Source organism: Corvus kubaryi, unplaced genomic scaffold (genome assembly GCF_017639235.1).
Source record: "Corvus kubaryi isolate FWS band 111438036 unplaced genomic scaffold, C.kubaryi_AGA036_p1.0 37387, whole genome shotgun sequence".
Taxonomy (NCBI): Eukaryota; Metazoa; Chordata; class Aves; order Passeriformes; family Corvidae; genus Corvus; species Corvus kubaryi.
The window spans coordinates 6,828,186-6,850,337 of record NW_024581129.1 but is presented as its reverse complement, the minus strand read 5'-3'; the positions used below and the strand labels follow the sequence as shown (position 1 = coordinate 6,850,337).

At 50.0% G+C, this 22,152-nt stretch overlaps 1 protein-coding gene across 1 annotated transcript in view; it reads right to left on the bottom strand.

Annotated features, from left to right (window-relative positions):
- LMF1 (lipase maturation factor 1) overlaps positions 1-22,152 on the bottom strand; it is a 144,238-nt gene that overhangs the window by 95,320 nt on the left and 26,766 nt on the right. Inside the window, exon 4 of the mRNA XM_042036866.1 lies at positions 3,117-3,265. Coding sequence (XP_041892800.1) covers positions 3,117-3,265 — 149 coding nt within the window. The remainder of the gene's footprint in view (positions 1-3,116; positions 3,266-22,152) is intronic.

Here is a 22,152-nt window from a genome sequence, read left to right as displayed (position 1 = left end):
TTTCTTGGGAACCAGGGGTTATTAAACTCTGCAGTTTGGGAAAACGGCTGCCAGGAGCCCCCTCAGGACCCCCAGCCTGCAGCGAGGGGCTCAGAGAAGGGGCTGGCACCACCCCAAACCCATCCCACCACCGACCCCAACAGCAGCTCCACAGGGAATGGAGCAGCTGGAAAACCAACTCTGCCTGCTGGATAAAATATTTGTGTTTACTGGAGAGAGGGACAAGGCTTGGAGAGCACAGCAGGGTCCCCAGGCAGCTGCAGGTGACAAAAGACCTCAGTGCCACCAAGTCAAGGACCCTACTGGCAGCGGGGCTGCTCCTCTTGGCAAGTCCCTGTGGCTTGGTTAACACGGAATCACAGAACCATCCGGGCTAGAAGAGACCTTCAGGACCATCCAGTCCAACCAGCCCAGCACCGCTAAACCACATCCCCAAGTGCCACATCCAATGTCCTGAACACTTCCATGGTGACTTCACCTCCCTGGGCAACTCATTCCAGTGCTGACCATTCCTTCAGAGAAGGAAGAAAAAAAAAAAAAAAAAAAAAAAAATCTAATATTTAATCTGACCCTCTTGGTGCAGGTTGAGGCCGTTTCCTCTCATCCCTTCCCCTGAGGAGTGGCAGAAATCTCAGCATACACCTTTGCCTCCCACCTCGTGACTCTGGTGGGATCACAAATCCACACTTGGCATCTTCCAAGCCTCGAGAAATCCGAGTGACAGAGAGTCACAAACAAAATGATGAAGCCATCAAACCACCGAGCTCTTCTGAGGGAAACCAGCCCTGCAAATGTGTGCTTGCAGCACTTATTGCCTAACAAGCTGCTGGCTCACACAAAGAGCCCCTATTCTGTTGCCTCGGCGTGTTCCTGGGAAGCATCCCCTCTTTACATCCTGCTCTAATGGATTATTAGGAACATCAAACATATAGATTGAATCACGTAATTATGCCTTTTAAAAAGGCAGCAATATTTGAGCTCAGCCCAGCACTCGCTGCCAATCAAACCCCGGCAGCAGCGCCTGCCTGAGCTCCTCGCCTCCCACCACAGCCGGGATTATCCCACTTCTCCGGTGCTGTGTCACCCTTAAACAAGCCCAGCCAGCTCCAGTGGAAATGTGCAAAATAAAGCAAGGTCTGGACATGATTTCAGGGTGGAGGTTTAGCCTGGAAACAGCACAACTCCCTAATCATGAAATGGTTTGTGTCGGAAGGGACCGTAAAGATCATCCCGTTCCAAACCTTCCTCCAACATCCTCCACCAGACCAGGTTTGCTCAATGTGAAGTCCCAGGTGGTCAGAGCTCCACGTGGAAAACGATCCCAAATATGAGACACTGAGTGGAGGGAAAAGGGGCTGCCAAGTGGAATCAGCCCCACAGCTCAGGAACCGCCCGTGGAGAACAGGAGAGCGATGGGATGAGAACCTGGAGCCATCACCTTGCAGAGGAGACACCGCCTTGCCCACCCCAAGGAGCATTTCCAGCATGCTCCCCTCACACCTGGCACAAGGTGAGGAAAGGCCAGCTGCCCTCAGGGAATGCTTGGAGGATTTCCCAAGGAAAGCCTCACCCCAACTAGCCCAAAGAATCCCAGGAGAACCGTGCGAGAAAGCCAAACTTCCTGCCTAAAACACAACCACTGCCAATGTCACCCCAGGAAAAACCCCTCCAGACACACTGGAGCACATGCTCAGCTCCTGGCCAGGTCAGGAGGAAAGCAAAGATGCCCTAGGTGCACCTGGATTCCAGGAGGATCCTTCTCCTTCCCGCTGCCTGCGAGCGCCGTTTCCCTGGCCCAGGAGAAATCCTACGCGAGTTTGGGCCCCAAAACATTAAATATCCCATCAATCACTTGCTTGTGGGGGTCCCCATTTAATGAGCTTTCCATGTTTTCCTCTCCCATGCCTGTTGGGGATATAGCAGTGTCCCAGGCACACAGGGACACTTCTCTTCCTGAAAATATCAGGAGAGTTATTGCTCTCCTGGTAAAGCCGAGAGCAGCGCAGAGGTAACAGCAACAGAGATGTTTGGGAAGCACAGTTTTCCTTTTGATCCAGCCTGTCCCAGAATTCAGAATATATGAGACACATCAGCAGGAGCAAAGCTCAGGCAGATCCCAGTTTAGAAGGAAAGCAGGATGCAAACTGGTGATCAGATCAATTTTTAAGGAAATTAGGGATGTTTCGCTAGACTTGGTGCCATGGGCTGTCCATTCATTCAATCAGCAGCATCACAACTGAGATCCACAGAATTCTGAGATCATTTAGGTTGAAAAAGACCTCCAAAATCATCATCCTGTGACCAATCCCCACATTGTCAACCAGAGCAGAGCCCTGAGTGCCTCATCTAGGCATTCCTTGAATCCCAAGTAGCATCGAGACCCCGGGATTCAGCCTCCATCCCTCAGGGATGAAGGGCCTGTGCTGACATTTGGTTCCGATCCCATCAGTGAAAAATGCCCCAAATAAAATCTTCACCCTGAGATCCCTGAAAAAAATTCCAAGCCAAAAAAGCCACTCCAAAAAAAACCCAACCGCTCCTCCTACAGCGACGATCCTCAGCTTAAAGTACCGGGATGTTCTGGAACGTCCAAGCAGACGGAGCTGACAGGATAACACCCCTGCCACACCTTTATTTTAACAGGGATGTGTCTGCTCCTGATGGATTCCCTTACAAGCTGCCTGGGAATTCCCTCTGGCACCAGGACAGTTCTGCAGCAATTGTTCTGTTTGGAACCACAGAGCAGAGAGCGACATCTCAGAAAAGCACACACAAAGGAGAAGAAATCCGGGAAAAGCTGGGAATTACCCACTGCATTCCAACAGTCTTATGGAAAAGCCACAATGCCCAACCTCCCTTTTATTCCTTTGCAAGAGCCACACAAGTGCAGCACCAACACATCCACAGTGATCATTTCCTCCTGCTTTTCCTCCTCAAAACAAACACCAGGAGTGAGCTGAAGGATCCTGCAAACCAGAGCATGAAGCTTTTCCCTGTAACCGGAAAAACTCCTAAACCCACGGATTCCGAGGTGCTGGACTGGGGCAATTCCCAGCTGCGATGGGACATTCCTGCTGCTGTCAGCTCCAAGAAGCAGAACATGAATTCCCACTCACCGCTCCGAGCATGATCCTGAAAATCAGCCAGCGGAAGGCCCAGATGACAATTCTGGAAGGAGGAGAGCGCTGGGGCAGGCGGGACAGCGTCCAGAGCGGGCAGAGGAATATTCCCAGGAATCCTGTCTCCAGGAGCTGTGATTCCCATCCTGCAGGGCCAACAAGAAGTAAAAAAGGAAATAATTATGGTGCAGGTGCTGGAAGTTATCCTGGAATTAAATTTAAATGGAAGCATTGAAAAAACCCCACCTTGAATGCTTTTTAAGGTTAATTGGGGGGAAATTAAGACACCAGCTGCCCTAAACCAGACACCCCACGCAGGGGGGATTCAGGGGTTTGAAGCTTTTGGGTTGTGTTGTTCTTCTCCAAGCACATATGGCATAGAAAGGGGGTGTTCTATAAAAATTAGTAACTTCTGTGGAGCAGAGAAAAATGGGATTTAAGGGACTTGGGAAGTGACAGGGGACAACCAAGCAGTGCCACTGATTCCTCCAGTCATGGATGGATCCAGCAGTGCCACGGGCTGGGCTGGATTTGTGTCAAAACAGGGCAGTTTTAGCTTCAGAAGACACTAATTAAGATCCCATTAAGTCTTGTTGTCATCATCATTCAGTGCAATGAGAAGCCTGGAATTTTCAATCATAAAGAAAAATCAAAATAGTAACAAAATTGTCCATTGGGCCACTTTTACCCATTGCTAGATTTTACACATCCCTGGATTTAACCAAATTACCGTGGACTGAGCTCAAAGCAGAGCCTTGGGATCCCACCACAAACCTGCTCCCTGGATGCTCTGGAGCAGCCAGACTCCACCTAATCCATGCAAATCTGTATTTTGCATTTTCTCCTCCATCCCAGCCTATAAATATTGGAATGATTATTCCAAGAGAGGCAGAACACAGAGCTCTGTTTTGACAGGTGAAGTCCAACCCCCACCACGTTTGGAAGCACCAATTTATCCCTGCCAGAACTAAATTGCTGCAGCTTTGTCCCACCTCCAATTATTCTGATTCTCAAATATTTCTGTGTGATATAATTGTACTCTGAAACCACTAAAAAAAGGCACATTGGTGAGGAGAATTCCTGAAAATTCCTTGTTGGAGCATTAAGGCACCGATATTCCCAGCTACATAAATTAAACCACGCAGTGTCCACAGCTCCTGTTCCTTCTTAAGGGTTCTCCAGACACTTCACCAGTTTGATCCAGAACAATTCCCTTCAGCCAGCCCAAAAAGGCAGGGAAATACATTCCAAACCCATTCCAAACCCATCCATCGCTTCCACCTTCAGCCTGAGCCCCCTGATCCTCCACCCCAAGATTTTTCCAGCTCTGATTTGATGTTGTCACACAAGCAAAGCCACGTGGAATTTGCCTCAAAATATTTTCAATTACAGTCGTGGAACCTCATCTCTTTTTAATCTTAATGAGCACAAAGCCCCTTAAATCAAAATGAAATCTTTAAAACTCAGATTATGACACATCAAAGCTATTAAAAACTCCCCCTCCTCCCTCCACACATCCTGTGGTTCCCAGCACAGCCCCCCCAGCTGCCCAAATTAACGTTTCTGGGAGCAGAAGTGAGGAATATTGTCCCAAAAGCAGCTGCAGCAGGAAAGCACCGGCTCATCCCAAAAGTGAAAGGTTAATTGTGCCTGAACCCAGCTCCGGGGCTGACTGGCACCAAAAGGGTCGTAGATCTCCCTCATTCCTGCCCGCACAAGAATCCCACTGTTATCCCTGTTTTCATATGTTAATCACCGCCTTGCCCTGCGTGGCGATGGGTGTCGGGGTAGGATCCAAACCCTCCCGCATCCCGGCGCATCCCTTCCCTGGGAGAGCAGCACTGCCCTCAGCCAGCGGGGCACACCAGCAGCTCCTCCCTGCTTTGTTTGAAGCCCCAATTCTCAGGAAGGTGCAGGGAAGGGGCACAGAAGGATGGCGCGATCCCGCTGGGCAATTCCTGCGCATCCCGTGGCTCCAGGAGGATGCTCCCAGCACCCACGTGGCCCAAGCCAAGCGAAGCCTTCCTGGTGTGGCCTGGCCTCCCTGGACCACGAGTTCAGCCTTGCACCTTTGCTTTTATCCCAAAGGGACGGGCCGGAATCCTGGCACCAGCCGGCACAAGCGGACGGGAGCCGTGCCGGGAATGGGATGGCGGAGCACGGAGTAAACAGCGCTGCCAGCTGCTGGGACAGACCTCCGGCATCCCCGGCTGCTCGGCAGCTAAGCCGGCCCCAAGCCGGGCTTAACTGCAAGTGCAGCCAAGGACAAACTGCGGTCACAGGCCAGGTCAGGAGTCTGGGCCAAAAATTCCTCCAGTTTGGGGTGGAATCCTGCCTGGCTCCGGCTGCTCCCTGCTGAGGGCACATGTGACATGTGGGGCTGTGCTCCTGACCTCAGGGCACGTCACAAGGTCCTGCTAAAAGCAGGTTTAGAGTCAGATCAGCTTGGAGAGGCTCTGATTTATTCACAACCCCCTTCCTGAGAGACGGAGTCTCTCCACAGCTGCCCATGTGGGATCAGTTTTCTGGGATACATCACCCCCATGCTTCTTCCCAGCCTCCATCCATCGATCCATGTCCTTGCTCTGGACCTCCTCCTGGCCACAGCCTTCCCTCTCCCCTTCTCCATCCAGCACGGACTCATCCTGGCCCTAACCCATCATTCCTAGAAAAACACTGAGCTTGGAGAAGACCTCTAAGACCACTGAGCCCACTCCTCTTTCAGCCTTCACCTTGTGCAAACAAAGTGCTGCTGGATGCTGCTCCATGACCAGTGGAAGCACTTGGAATGCTGGCATTATCCCAGATGCTCCTGTGCTGTGGTTTCTATGAAAATTCCAGCTCAATCAGGAAGATCTGAGGATATGAACGTGCTGAACAGCTCAAGGGAATCCACAGCTCAGCGTACGAGGGGGGAGCTGGGCTCCAGCTCACCCTCACTCGGCTGTAAACTGATACCAGGCCCAAGATTACCAAATCCATCGGCAGAACCTCCCGTTCCTCCCTGCTGACTCATACACAGTTGTTCACAGCGGCCCTAAAAGCTTCAGACTCCAAATCCTTTGGATTCTTAGACAGATCTGAGGTTGGAGTCAAAGCCCTGCTGAGGTTTGGGCGTTGCCACCTTTGAACACCATCCAGGGGTTCACAGAGCCCAAATATGCTGTGACACCTGAAGGGATCAGCCAGGCCATCCCACCAGGGCAGGGGAGCCTTGAGGAGCAGCTGGTTCCTCAGGGACCCTCATTCCCAGCTCATGAACTCCAGGATTTCTCTCCCTGGTTTTGCCCTCCTCTTGCTGCTATCAAATGGGAGCGGTGATGAAGGTGAGGAAGGTGATGATTTAAGGTCCCTCCCAACCCGAACCATTCCAGGATTCTACAAGGAGAGGCATTTGCTGACATGGCAGTGCCAGGAGCCCAGCACAGCCACATCCTCCACATGCACCAAACGCCGTGGGAAGCACATCCCAAGCCCTCCTCCGACTGCAGCAATTCCCACCCCTGACATTTGGTAGGGTGGTTCTAACACAGCACCAAACGTGGACACAAAGGAGTCATCTCCATGACCTGAGGGGACTCAGAAAAGAAACTGGGATAGAATCATGGAATGGTTTGGGTGGGATCTTAAAGATCACCCAGTGCCACCCCTGCCAGGGGCAGGGACACCTTCCACTATCCCAGGCTGCTCCAAGCCCCATCCAACCTGGCCTTGGACACTTCCAGCGATCCAGGGGCAGCCATATCTGGGACAGCCCCACTGGGGCTATGGGATGGGAAGGCAGATACTGACCATTGGGAGCTTCAAGAGCATCCACGTAGAAGCCATGGAGCATCCCAAAAACCAATAAACAATCTGGGAATGAAGGGAGCGAAGATCTCCTGCCTGTAGCGATGCCAGTTTATCACCTCCAGCAACATTCCCCAATCCTGGAGTTTTGGGTGTGAAACCCATCCCACAAACAGCAGCAAACCCCATCAGGGCTCCCTCCAAGAGACAACTGCCATCCTCCAAGCCCCAACCAACACATCCTTATTCCCGGGCTCCATCCTGGGGCTCACTGATACTGCTGGGAATGAAAGGGTCACGTTGTTGACCCACCTGCTCCTGTTTTCCTCACTTGGATCTCGTCAAATTTCAGCAGCTGCAGGGCAGCACAAAGCCCCCCATTGTTATCTCTGGCGCAGCCGGAGAGGGAGCCACGGGCTGGGTTTTTTTGGGGGGAAAAAAAAAAAAAAAGGGAATAAAATCAACCGCCAATGGTGGCTGCACTCATCCCACACGCGCTCCGAGGGTTCGGGACACGCTCGGAACTTGATGTGGCAAAATGCACGGTTTGGCATTTTCCAGAGGTCTCTGCTAGGGCAGGGAAGGAGGAGGAGCAGCGGGGATGTGCCAGAGGGGAGGAGGGAAGGGAGGAAGCAAACCCGAAACCTAAATACGCTTTCCCATATTCTTTTTAGGGTTTCCAAGTGTTTTGCCTCTTTCAAACGCTCGAATCCCTCATGCAATGTAGGGTTTGTATTCGTAGCTCAACGCCAAGTGATGCCCAATTTTCATCTTTCTTATTTACCCCCAATAAATTCACCATCCCAGGTTATCACAGCTTGGCCATGGCTGTAGAGGAGCCAGCACAGTCCCTTTCCCCCAGTCTCCACATCCCAAACCACTCTGTTGGACAACCAGGGAGAAAGCAGGGACGGAGGCAAGGGCTGAAAGCCTTCAGGAGAAGATAAAAATTAGCTCCAAAGGTAATGAATTCTCTTATTTTCTGTTTTTCTGACTCAAAAAAATCACCTGGCCAAAATCAACCCTCACACCTGGCTATGCCAAAAGCAGTTCATATCATTAATTTTTATTAATTCCCCTTCCTGAAATAGGGGATAAGGTGTAAACAGCCAATTGTTTCTCGCTGTACAGAAATCCCACTGTACATCAGATTTACGGAGAGCACGTCTGCACGGCACAGACAAATGCTGCTCCAACATATCCAGATTTTCCAGCTCCCAGTGCAGCTGTCTCCCTGTGGATATTGTGTGTCAGACAGCCCAGCAGCCAAGGGGAGGGAGATATCCAATCCAGACCGACTTTCCCTGGAATCAGACCTGCTCCCGAGCCCACCTCCCTGAAACCCAGCATGGTTTGGTTTCAGCTCGAGCGTTAAAGCACCTGTTGGAAATATCTGAGTGCTGCTGGGGACCTCGGGATATCCTGGCCAGGGGCTGGAGCTGGGGCAGGGAGGTTTGGGTGGGATATTGGGAAAAGGTTCTTCTCCCAGAGGGTGCTGGGGCACTGCCCAGGCTCCCCAGGGAACTGTCCCATTCCTGAGACTGCCAGAGCTCCAGGAGCATTTGGACATCGCTCCCAGGGATGCACACAGAGGGATTTTGGGGTGTGCAGGGCCAGGAGCCGGGCTGGATGATCCCTGTGGATCATTACAACTTCCTCAGAGGAAAGCAAAGCTCCAAACCATCCCTACAATAGATGACAACACCTCCAGTCAAAACTCCAGAAACACCCCAAATCCTGCTCCTGCCAGCTCACCACAAACACCTCGTTTACCTCCAGTGGGAATATTGGTCCCACTCACATCCACTGCAGAATTACCCCCAGGTCCAGCTGGCTTTGGCTTCCACAGGTCCCAGTTAGCACCTGTTGGAATGTGCTGGTTTTCCCTCTCCACTGCGGCCTGGGACAGAGGGTTCTTCACCCAGTTCTGGGTTTTTTACCTTTTTCCCAGTCATTTTTCCTTTTCCAGAAGGACGACAACCATCCCAGAGCAACAAACTCTCTCCTTTCACCCCCCAGCTTTCCAATATCAGTAGAAACAGAGGCACAAAACCATGTAAGAAATGCTCCAGTTCATGTTGAGTTTTCCCAGTTTCCCTCTAACTGGACAGGATTTGTGGTGACTCCTAATGGAAAAACCAATAACCACAACCCATAAACATCAACCCCCTGTTAAGAACATCGAAGAGCAGCTCTGAATCTCCTCTATCAACAGGCAGAGCACACATGTGAGGATTAATATTCAAATAACTCCAGTTTTCCAGTCAGTGGGAAAGCAACTCCCAGGCACTTGCACAGCAAAGCTCCCTTTTTGATCAATATAAAGCACAAAGTTTCAACTTTATGACTTTAATACACTGCAGAGCAACAAGGATGATTCATTTCAAGGTCACCCCAAAAAAATCCCCCAGAATTCTGAGATGCTGCTCTGAGAAGCAGAGCTGAACCAGGACAGAGAAAAGAGAAATCATAAAGGATAAATGATTAAAACAGGAAGAAATTGCCCATCAGATCTCTGAGGAAGAGACAACGAGGAAAGCCTGTGATTTATTGCTTCTCATTCAGCGGTGCCTCTCACTGCCAGACCCCACAACAAAGGGACACCTCTCACAAGCCCTGCAGGGTCTTGAGGTTTTTCAGGGCTCTGAAAGCCAAAGCTCGGAAGCTGAAGCTCAGAATCCCCTCTGGCACCACATCCTGGGCAGAGCTGATAACCCCAGCCCTCCACCCTGGCCCCAGGACACCAACAAACCCAAAATCTGACCCAGCTTCCCCCAGCCAAACCCATCTCCAACCACCACCATGAAATATTTCCCATTTCTTGTTCACCAGAGTTCCTTCAGACAGGGGGTACCTCACATTTCTGCAGCCACCAGGAAAGTTCTGGCTGTTGTTGGTGGATTTGGGAGAACGTTAGCAGGAACTTTTGTTCTTAAAGTATAAACTCCCCAGAAAAAAAAATAAAATTTAGCATAAAAACTTTTAAAAGCTTCCAAGTGCTCTCCAGGGTAGTCATTAGGAACTACTTAGGTAACAGGAGGGTGATAACAGGGAGTTAATGCAGCGTTAAATTAGCCCTCCTTCCATGCAGAACTTTAAGTGACAGAGGAATCAGTTGGGAGGATTTTTATTTTATTTTTTAAATAATGAAGTTAATGGATTTCCTGTTTTTAGCTCTGTGGGCGGCTGTCAATTTGAGGGATCTGTACATACTGTATTTAATTACTCTGTCTTCATGGAAGGCAAATAACTTCAGCCCTGTTCCTATGAACTCCAGCGGCACCAGGAGCTCTCCAGCTTGGCCTCAAGGTGAGGAGAAGGTGCCCACACTGGTCAGGGAGGGTGAGATGTCCCTGGAGATAGGAAACAGCATTCCCTGCACTCCTGTTGTCCAGAGAAGCTGTGGCTGCTCCATCCCTGGAAGTGCCCAAGGCCAGGCTGGACAGAGCTTGGAGCAACCTGGGATAGCGGAAGGTGTTGGGGTTGGAACTGGGTGAACTTTAAGGTCCCTTCCAACCCAAACCATTCCAGGATTCTGAACATCTCAACCATCCCTGAAAATCCTCACACGGCCAATGACCTGTGCCTCAAATCCCAGGGAGTGAGGGGAACAAGCACCAGGAAGGGCTCAGAGCCCAGAGAAGCCAGAGTATTCCCAGGGTTCCCCCCTAATTTAGCCAAAGACAGCAGGGCTGAGGTTGGCCACAGGGAAAGGGACACAATCCTAGGAGGATTCAGGCTGGAAAAGCCCTCCAAGGTCATCCAGTCCAAGCTGTGCCCGATGCCCACCTTGTCCCCAGCCCAGAGCACTGAGTGCCACCTCCTTGGACACCTCCAGGGATGGGGACTCCAAACCTCCCTGGGCACTTCCAATGCCTGAAACCCTTCCCATGGAGAAATTCCCCTGATGTCCCACCTGAAGAAAAGCAGAGCTTGTGGGACACACAGCCCACATGTCCCACGGGGAATAATAAATGAAACGGGAAGGGCTGGAAGGGCCTGGCTGAGAAATGGGAACAGGCAGCCAGGAGAGGCCCGGGACAAGGCAATGCCAGCGCCACGAGCAGGCGAGCCCATGTGGTGGAAAGAAGCCCATCCCTTCAGCAGCACGGGAGGACGCGGCAGCGCGGCCCCGCTCGCCCCACGGCCATGCCCAGCCTTCTGCACCGCCCGCCGCACACCAGGCCCCCCGCAGCCCCGTGCCTCCACGAGGAGCTGAACTGCTCCCAAGAGGTGCCTGCTGGGCGTTAAATCTTTCTTCAGGCTGCTCTGGCAGCTTCAGAACCCTGTGAGCAGCTGTTCCCCCGATCCCAGCCCGCTTCCCTCCCCATCCCAAACTGCCGTTCCCCGCTCGCACACTTCAAGCAGGAACAAATTAAACCCAACACCATGAAGGCACCTGGCAAGGGCTTTTGCCAGCAGACAGCGAGCAAGCCTCGAAATAAAAAGCAGATTAAACAAATTTCTCCTACTGTGTCACGTGAGACTCCCACTGCCCTGCAGAGATCCAGTTTTAGCCTCGTGTGAGCACAGGTTTTACCCTCGGCGTTTGCAGGAGATAAACCCAGGCCAGGGGGTGATTCCTTCAGGCTTGCCCATGGATTTGAAATGAAGCTCTCACGGAATATCATCTCTGCCTCCCTGATTTTTTTTCCTGAATGGTGCTTTTAAAGCACAGCTTGTAGATGGAGTAGGGAAAAAATTGCTGGATAACTGATTAACCTCAAGGCAGATATCCCTGTCCAGCACCCCCCAACAGACACAGGAGAGACACCAAAGTTGTGATCTGAAAGGTCTGTGTGGGAATTATGGAATTTTTAAGGTTGGAAAAGATCTCTTAATTCATCAAGTCCAGTGATCAACCCAGAGCCACCGTGTTCACCGTGTCCAAGTGCCACATCCATGTGGGTTTTGAACAATTCCAGAGATGGTGATCCCACCACTGCCCTGGGCAGCTTCTTCCAGGCCTTGACAACTCTTTACATGAAGAAATATCTTCTACATTCCAGGAGAAGACCATGAGTGGTTTCTGATAGAATTTACCAGGACAGAAGGAATTTTTTCATGGAAAGGGTTTCAGGCATTGGAAGCACCCAGGGAGCTTTGGAGTCTCCATCCCTGGGGGTTGGCCAAGGAAGGCCTGGACATGGCACTGAGTGCTCTGGGCTGGGGACAAGGTGGGGACTTGATGGTCTTGGAGGTCTTTTCCAACGTCAATGATTCTGGGATTTCTGCACCATCTTTTACACCCAAAACCCTTAAAAAAAACCCCCACACCCAACCAAACAAGAAAAAAGACCCAATTTAAACAAGAGACCATGACAAAAACCATTCCAGTACCTATAAATGTGATTTTTCTGATCCTAAAAGGGGGTTTGCTTTGCCCACGCTCAAGGCTATTTTTCGGGATTACAGTTAAATAAGAAAATGGGCATTGCCAGGTCCTTTTGGATATCCCTCCATCCCAACAAAAGTAAACGAGAGTCTCCATTCAGCCCCACCCCTCATGGAACCCAACCAACTCTAAGGAAGTTTTGGTGCTGGAAATCTGCTGCAATTCAGGGCTGCTTTAATGCAGATCTTTTGCAACACCATGAGCTCAGAAATGACCAAAGGGAAGTGACCAAAGGGACCCCAACGCCCACAGCTTGAACCTACAGGAACAAAGGAAGGGGGAGCAGGAGGAAGGAGACCAAACATGGATCTCAGGAGATCAAAAAGCTGCTTTCAAAACCTGATTTTAAAGAGATCTGATGAGATGGAGGAGGAAGCAGCAGCTTTTTGGTGACGATGGGACAAATGGCAAAACCGCAGCTGGGTTAGGGAGTCGTTCTCTCCCTGCACAGCACAAAGGGAGGAGCAAACGCACACAGAGGCAGAAATGCTGCTGGTCAGACACCTGAATTATGGGCCAAGGCTCAGAATCTCCCTGACATCTGCCTCTTGATACAAAGAAAGATGAACCAGTTCAGTAATCCTTTCATAAAGTAACACAGAGTGCAGTGAGAATTCTAACTCAGAGAATCCTGGGATGGTTTGGGTGGGAAGGGACTTCAGAGATCAGCTCATCCCACCCCTGCCATGGGCAGGGATGCCTTCCACTATCCCCAGGTTGCTCCAAACCCCGTCCAACCTGGCCTTGGACACTTCCAGGGATCCAGAGGCAGCCACAGCTCCTCTGGGAATCTGTGCCAGGGCCTCTCCAGCCTCACTTTCACAGCTCCTGGAGAGAGTCACAAGGTCGGATAACCCAGCAAAAACCCACCTACGGCCGCTCCGAAGATCCCCTCCTCCAGCCCCGCTGCAAACACCGCAGAGCCTTCCTGGTGAAGAGAGGAGGGGAGCAGAAAAGCAGCGCGTTTTCCCACAAATATTCCCATTCCCTGAGTGCTGCTGCCAGTTGGAAGGATCCAGCAGTTCCATGATAACACAACCCAGCAAGATTTTCCTGCGCCGCCGGCAGCCTGGGTGGTGGCTCTCCCAGGCGAGTGACATCACAGGCACTTGTGAGCACATTCCCCGCCATATAATTATGGATTTTTGCTTCTAATTTGAAGAAGCAGCTTTTTACATTTCGCTGGAAACCACTGGAATCGACCACATTAAAACAACAATCAGCCAGGGCAGTGACAAGTGATATTAAACAGCTCCTCACAGATGTCCCGGCACCACAAGAGTCGTTTGCCCTGTAAGGAATCCAAATGACTTCAGTGCCTAAAATGAACCAGATGAATGATTTCAGTCCTCACTCGGCACTTATTAAATCAGGCTGAAAATCCTACAACGCTTTGGGGTGGGAGGGACCGTCAGGATCATCATGTACACGCCCCAGAACAGAGGATCCAGAAAAAACCCCAGTTTTTTAAGTGTTCAGCAACAGAAAGCCAACCTGGCATCGTAAAATAGCAGCTACAGCTCAGGGATTTTCCAGACAAATAATCATCCATACCCTAAAACCTGGGAAAATATCCTGCCATTGCTTTAATCCTGCAATTTCAAGTGGATGGCAGCACCTCTGAAGCCGTTTCTCTAAGAAAGGATTCAATTTATCGACAGGAATCACTGCCCAGGCTTTGATGCAAAGGTTCAGTCACTAATGGGGAACTTGTCAGGAAAGCTGGGGGCTGGAATTCCCTAACTGGAACCATGTGGGAAGGCAGCTGGAACACCAGCACTGCTTATCCTGGTGATTTATCAACCACCTGAGGCCACGTGTGGCACCCCAGTGACACCCTGGGTGGAGGAGGGAGAAATGCTCTGCTTAAAAATCATTTAAAACGTGAAAAGGGAACCAACCCCAAGTCTCAAATAGCTGTTATTTGTCAAAATCATTATTAATCAGCCAGTTTTTAAATGCTGTTGGGTTTTACACACAAAAATATCCTTCTCTTATAGAATCACAGAATGATTCTGGTTGGAAGGGACCTTAAAAATAATCTCATTCCAAATTGTCAGTTGGTCTAGAAAAGGATTTAAGAGAGATCAACTCTCTGTAAAGTGACAGTGTCCCACTCTAAGAGAGCACATGGCAGGGGAAGCACAGATATTAAAGAGAAATTATTGTTTAAAGTATCTAAAAATGTGGAAATAAAGAAAAGAGAGCACAGCAAAGCTTCCCAAAGGAGAGAAAATCACATTTCCAAAGAAGAGCCCAGATCCTCTTCCTGATACATCTGCAGAGAGAGGAGATTTTAGCACCTGTGGCATCCCAAGATTCAAAAATGAAATCAAACACTCCAAGACATCCCTGTACAGGACAGTTTTCCAAAGAGAAAGTGCTGACCCTTAGAGAGCAGCATGTGTTGGGAGCTTTTTAATTTCATTTTGCTTTAAAAACTCACCGAGGAGAAGTTCCAAATGCTGTTTGTGACTAAGCCAGAGTTAAAGGGTCCTCAATAAAAACCTCCACCGATTTCTTCTGGCCATAAATCCGAAAGGTAGGATTGTGCAACACCAGTCCTTCATATTTAATAATAACAAACAGATGGGAAAATATTCTAATAAATTATTTTAACTGTCTAAGCTGTGTGCTAGAAAGTCCTGGCCAAATTCCCCTGCTTAACCATCTCTGGAGCATTTTCCCTGCAGATCTCCGAGCTCTCCCTGCTCCTGGATGGGGAAATACCAGCATCTAGTGACTTTCTTTTAAAATAAATTTAAGAAGGGCTGAAATCACCCCCTGAGCTACATCCTAGGGCTGACACAACACAGCCAAACACGAGGAAGGGTTTTCCACAACAGAGAAGGAGCTTCAGCATGGATCAAACACCCAGCAGCCCATGGAAAATCCCTAAGGATGGGGATTTATCCCTGCTCCAAGGTCGGGATCGCTCCTGATTTGGGGGGTGAGTTTAAATCCCAAATCCAACGCCCATCCCAAGGGTCTGACAGCCAACACAGCTGGAAATCCTGGAGCCTTTTGGGACAAAGCTCCCTGTGCTGTGCCCACGGATGTGCAGGAGAGGGAGAATGGCCCCGGAGCCAGTGCCAGCCTCGGGCACAGCCAGGTCACATCAATCCCAGAGCTGGATTTGCTACAGCTCACATTTAAAGGGTTGATTCTAAACCACCAAACCTTGACTTTAAAGTTCTTCTCCTTCTCTCCCTGGCCACCATCTGTTTGAAAAGCTGAATGAGCCAGAAGAATATTATTAGGAATATTATTAGGAATATTAAGAAGCCATGTAAATGAGGATGTGAAATATTGATATTCCATGTTGTGATAAAGGGGACAAAGAGTGTGATTTTAAAGCTTAGCAAAGGACAGATGGGAAGAGCTGCAGCTCAGCATTATCCCCTCAGACACCTCCCTGGCATTCCCTTCGCCATCCCTCTGGGAATTTCTGTCGCTCCAGGCTGTGCTTTCCTCTGGCTGAGATATCCAGCACAGCTGGGCAAATCCGACTGCCCTGACACCACCCCAGATTTACACCCCTGCTGTTTCCAACCTGTATTTCATGGAATAAAAAGGTCCTGCAGCGTTTGTCCCAGTGACAATCGGTGACAAAGGGCTGGGCTGTCACTGCCAGGCACATCACATCCGTTCTCCCTTCCAAAATTCCAGCATTCCCTCAGGAACCCGAAACAAGGGGACAAGAACCGTTTCCCCAGCAGTTTCTGCTCCTCATCCTTCACCTTTTCCATGGCTCTTTTCCCCCTGAGGATGCTCCCAGATCTCATGGCTTGTTTATTCCCTCCCTCACTGTTTTTGGGGGGATCATCTTTGCTCTCTCCTTTCATTCCCTATTTTCCAGGAGCTGCAGAATGACTTTCCCTCAGTACCACCGCCCCATTCCCACGCAGGTCTCCATGTGCTGTCATCCTGCCCCAATGCCTCTTTTCCAGAGGGAAAAATTCCCTCTCCACAGTAGGCAGGCAGCTGGGAGGTGCCATCCCAGCAGCTCCAGGGGCCATTCCTGCTCTGCTGTTTCCCAGGCAGCCCTGGAAGCCGGCTCTCCATGGGATGGGGCAGTCGGAGCCCACGCGGTGCCGCCGGCCCCGAGCTGCTCCAGGGAGCTTCAGCAATCCCCAGGGACAGGGAGAACCACAGCTCGCTCAGGATTCCTCATCCTTCCCACTCCCTCCATCCCACAGCTCCTCCAGCCCAGCTCCAGGGAAGTTGCTGAATGGGACACGACCCACAACAGGCATGAAACAAATGGAAAATGACCCCTTGTCTCCTCCGTAACAAATGGTGAATCCAGAGGCAACCCCAGAAACCTCCACAGCTCCCTACCTGCTCCCTAAACCCCTGAGCTGGTTAGTCTGGGTTTAACGGTTTAATCACCTCAGAGCTTGGAATAGTCTGGGTTTAATGGTTTAATCACCTCAGAGCTGAGGATAGAAACCGAAATCCCGCTACTAAAATGTTGTTATTTTAGGCACTGTGCCTTATCCAAGCTGCAACCTCCTGCTCCTATGGAGGAGCTGTAGGTAAAGCTCTGGAAGAACCTTGGGGAAAGCCTGATCCCCACCTGATATCCAGGGAGACAGGATGTGGAGGAGTTATGGCTCACCATGTCCACAGGCTCGCCTCCCCCCACATGGATAACGCAGCCCCTCCCCTGGACAGGTGCATCCCTTTGGGAACAGGAATTTCCTTCAGGCCTCAAACCTTCTCCTGAGCAAGCACAGGAGTGGCTTTTGCTCCTTCCAAAATGACAAAGCTCAGCACCTCTCACCGTCCCTGTCCCCTCCTGGCCGGAACACCCGCGGCTCCCCAGCTGGAATCCTCTCCTGCTTTGCTCCCTGCAATCTCCCCACCATTCAAGGGTTTTCCCAGAGGGATTGTCATGGAATTATGAAATTATTTGGGTTGGAAAGACCTTAAATAGCATCTCATCCCACCCCTGCCATGGGCAGGGACACCTTCCACTATCCCAGGGTGCTCCAAGCCCCGTCCAACATGGCCTTGGACATTTCCAGTGATCCAGGGGCAGCCCCAGCTTCTCTGGGCACCCTGTGCCAGGACCTCCCCACCCTCCCAGGGAGGAATTCCTTCCCAATATCCAACCTAACCCTGCCCTCTGGCAGTGGGAAACCATTCCCCCTTCTCCTGTCCCTCCATCCCTTGTAAATAATCTCCCTCCGTGTTTCTCATGGCTCCTTCAGGCACCAAAATCCCCAATTAGGTCACCCCGAAGCCTTCTCTTCTCCAGGCTATAACAAGGACAGGTAATTTTGGGATGCATCCAGGCCCATTCCATCAAAAAGAACAGGAAAACACCAGAGAGTTGCCATAAACGCAGCAACTGCTCCGAGTCCAGGCCCGGGAGCCGAGGTACGGCGGAGATTTCAGCGCTGGAATTCGCTTTGAAATCCTGACACTTATCTGCTTGGAGTAACAGCAAATATGTACCTTGGCTCCCTCTCACTTCCCAGGGATGGCTGGGAAGAGGATGGCTTAACACTGCGGTTTCACCCGGCTTCGGGACGGAAAGGAAGCCCATGAGAAAATGCTTTTGCTGGGTTTAAAGTAAATAAATGAATCCCGTTTCTTGAGGAGCTTCAGGGAACATGGTGGATGCAGTGAGGGGGTGGGCCAGAAATATTTGGCTAGGTAGCACTGCCCTTAAATCAGGAATGAGAACATGAGCCTGTGACACCCCAGTGCTGGTGGAATATTTCAGGAAATCGAGGCAGCCCACACAGGGCTCAGCAGGAAGCAGAGGCAGCAGCTTTGTGCACAAAGATGCCACAAACGACAGAAAAACACAAAAGATTTCAACTCCCAGGAAATTCCTGTCAACAAACAAACATTGGGGACAGCAGGAAAAGTGGCAGCTCCATTCCTGAGCTCCCTGATGTTTCTGAGACGTGGCTCAAGCACAGCACCCACTTTCCGCTCTTTTCCTTCAGGTTTTGCACATTTCCTCTGGGACTGGTTGAACCCCAAATCCAAAGTTCAGGTGATGCTGAGGAAGGCAGCAAAACCCCATGAAGTCCGTAACTATGCAGATTTTAACGATGCTCAGTCATGAATCAGTTCCTGCTCACATGTAAAGGCAGGAGAGGCAGGGAAATACAGAAAATCTGGTTGCTAGGATGTTTTTCACATGCACAAACTCACGAAACCACACAATTTTGTGCACCAAGGCCTGAATTTGTATTTATCTCTCAACTATGACACATTTTCTTCCTAATTTAAAGATGGCAAGACAAAAAGAATTACAACAATTCCAAAACTCCTGACTTCCTTTTGTTGATCCAGAAATCTGCTCGAGCCCACAAATAATCTCAAGGAAACAACATTTTTGGCCAAAGGAACTTCAAGAAGAAATCCACAGACAGCTCCGTTCATGGAGCTCGTTCCCTGCTCCGGGCAGACCAAGGAGTCTGGATTTAGAGGAAGATCAAACTTGACCTCTGGCTCTCACTTCCACCAGTTTTTGTGCATGGAGGGAACACATAAAATGCAATAAACCTCAAAACAGAGGCTTGTGAAGGATCCCAGAGAATTCCAAACGGGGCTCTGCCAGCATAAATACAATTAAACAATATTTAACCTTCAGTAGCATCGAGCTGTCAAATAAATATTCCTAAGAAGACAACTTAAAAGAAGGGAAAAAACCAATCCCACACCATTCCTTCTCCTCCTTCCAGCAGGAAAAAAGGAATAATAAGAACAGATAAGAACACAGGACAAATGTCCTGGAAAAAAGCCTTAATTTTACTGCTCAATCCAATGGATTTTTAATCCATGGCCAAAAGAAAGCACCAGAGTAAGATTGAGTGGGAAAACTGTATTTTTTTTTCCATTTCGATTGCAGGGGTGTGACTGCTTCCAGCTGGGGTCCTGGAAGATCACAGAGATGGAGATGGTGCTCCAGACCAAGAGCTTTTCCAGTCCCCTAATGATTAAAAAAAGGTAAAAAAATCAAGGCCTTTTAAACTCACCCAAACTGCTTCTCTGCTCACCAAACATTCCTGGTGGAAAGCAGCCAAAATCCAGGGATTTCCACCCAAACTTCCACATCCCAGATCAATGAAAAGGATGGAGAATATCCCAAGAGCTGGATTCCTTAAAAAGGGCCCAGCCTTCCTCAGAGTTCCCCACACAACTTCCAGCTGCCCCAAGATGCCCAATGCCAAGACCTCAACCCTTTAATTAACAATTCTTTCACAGACCTTGGGAACACCCACCAGGACTCAGCATTCCCAGGCAAAATGAGGCTCCAAAACTTCCTAGGAAGAGCTGGAATCATCCTCATAAATCAGTGCTGTGAAACTTTTATGGGGTGTAGATCAGGGCAGAAAAAGGGCATCGGATGGGACTGAGCCCCAGATAAATCAGAGGTTAGAAAAGACAGTGGATAATGGAAAAGAAAACCTCCAGCAGTTCCTTGGATGCCCTTTGGTTCATTGTGATTATCCAGGGGTTACTCTGCACATCAAGGTTTATTTAACTTCAGGAAAACACAAAAATAAAAATCAAACCTCTTCCCCCGTGCCAGACCTGAACTTGGGATGGAAGCGAGCCTTGGAGGCAGCTCTGCCCTGCTCTCATCCTCCTTCCATCAAAAGCCTGCAGAGAGCACAGGGAATTTAAACAGCTCCATGCTGAGCAGTGTCAGCCTGTGGGAGCCAACACCGACCCATTGTTTTCACTGGAGCCTCTCCAGCTCTTCTCTCGCACTAAAAACCAGGAGAAAACCTTCCCATCTCCCACTTTTGATGTGGATTCTGCTTTTAGGTGGGTTCTGGGCTCACAGAACATTCCCTAGAGCTGATTGTTTCCAGGTGAAGCCAAGCAGGTGGATTTTCCCTGGAGTTTGGGACAGCTGCCAAATACTGCAGGGACAAAAAGTGCCAAATTCCTGCTTGGCAGCTTGAGATCCTTCAACCATGAAGGTTTAAAGTCCAGCAGTATTCCATAAACCAGGTGAAGGCCAGGTTGGATGGGGTTTGGAGCAACCTGGGACAATGGGAAGTGTCCCTGCCCACGGAACAAGATGAGCTTTAAGGTCCCTTCCAACCCAAACCATTCCATGCCATAAAATAAAGCCAATGGCCTCTGCAGCTGCTTAAACACCTGCCAAAAATCCTCTTTCAAACACTTGTCTGGGTTTGTTTTCTTAAAAATAGAGCAAAAGGATGAAAATAATCATGCAATAAAATATTTACAGGAGCACTCTGAGCGGGTATTGCAGGTCAGCCTTGCTGGGGGACTTTGCTCTGGTTTTCCAGAGGGAAAATTTCTCCTTTTGTGTGACAAAATGGGAACAACCAAAAGAAGGAGAAGCAGCAACTCCCAGGAGTCACAACACCCGCCGTGAGCACAACTGGAGCAGGGTCAGAGCGGTGCCACATCCCTGATTTTCTTTTCCAAAGCCATCTGTGCCCCACAGGACACAGGGGAGAACCCTGCAGGTGACACTGGCCACGCCACACCTCCCATCCCAAATCCCTGCACAGCCTGGGCAGGTGGGGCCCAGCTTTCCTGAAGGATGCACAGAATGAGGATTGCACTGCTGGAGTCATTAAAATTCCCACCCTCTCCCAGCCCCATTCCAGCTGGGGAATTCTATGGGATCTCCTTAAAGCCCCAAGGAAGTGGGTGCTGTGTCCAGGTGCCCCATCCCACCCTGGGCACACGATGTGAACTCAGCCCAGAGAGGTGGCAGCGCGTCAGTGCTGGGCAGCACTTCCCTTGTTTATGGTGAGTTTGGAACAAGCTTTTCTGGGGAAAAAAATACCTTTTCTAGCACAAACACATAGCAACAGCCCAAGCTGGGATGTTTGGACATCAAATCCTCCTCCAAATGTGAGCCGTGGTTCGGGTGCACCTCGCTGGGAAAAGGCTGCTACGAAGATTTTGATGCTTTTTGAAGAACTGAGCTGGCACTTCTCTGAACGCCAGGCTCACTCCTGCTCTCGCACAGGAGGAGAGCTGGGAACAGGCAGGAAGCCATGGGTTTAATGGGAAGGATTAACACAAATCCAGGGTAAGCTCGGGAGAGATAACAGAGAGGCTCGTGCAAGATAAGGAGAACAAGTGGTGGCTTGATAAAGAACCCAGGAGAGCTCAGGGCCAGCACCAAACTGTGCAGGTGAATCTGCGAACAGGTTCAGTCTCACCGACTAAGAGCAATTAGAGCTAATTAAACTAATTGCCTTTCTCCTAATGTAGAATCCCAGAATAGTCTGGGTTGGAAGAGACTTTAAAGTTCATCTAGTTCCAATCCCAACCCCTTCCACAATTCGCAGGCTGCTCCAAGCCCTGTCCAACCTGGCCTTGGACACTTCCAGGGATCCAGGGGCAGCCACAGCTTCTCTGGGAAAGCCATTCCAGCCCCTCCCCATCCTCACAGGGAGGAATTCCTTCCCCACATCCCATCTATCCCTGCCCTCTGGCAGTTTAAAACCACTGCCCTTTATCCTGTCACGATCTGTCCATAGAAAAGGTCCCTTTCCCTCTTTTTTAACCCAATCCAAACTGGGAGATCATTCTCTCAGCCACATCCACACCAGAGACTTCCCACCTAACTGCAGGCCACGTTTTTCCAAATTATGGGAGACAAGGATCCAACTCTTTGCTTTGAAACTAATACTGGAGACAATTTCAATTAACTTGGCAACACTTCAATCTGAGCCTTAAGGAAAGAAATTCCCACCCTTGCCAGTCACCCAACCCAATTCACCTTTCCTGATGGAAATCATGGAATCCCAGAATCATAAAAGTTGGGAAAGACCTCGAGGATCACCAAGTCCAAGCTGTGCCCAATCCCCACCTTGTTCCCAGCCC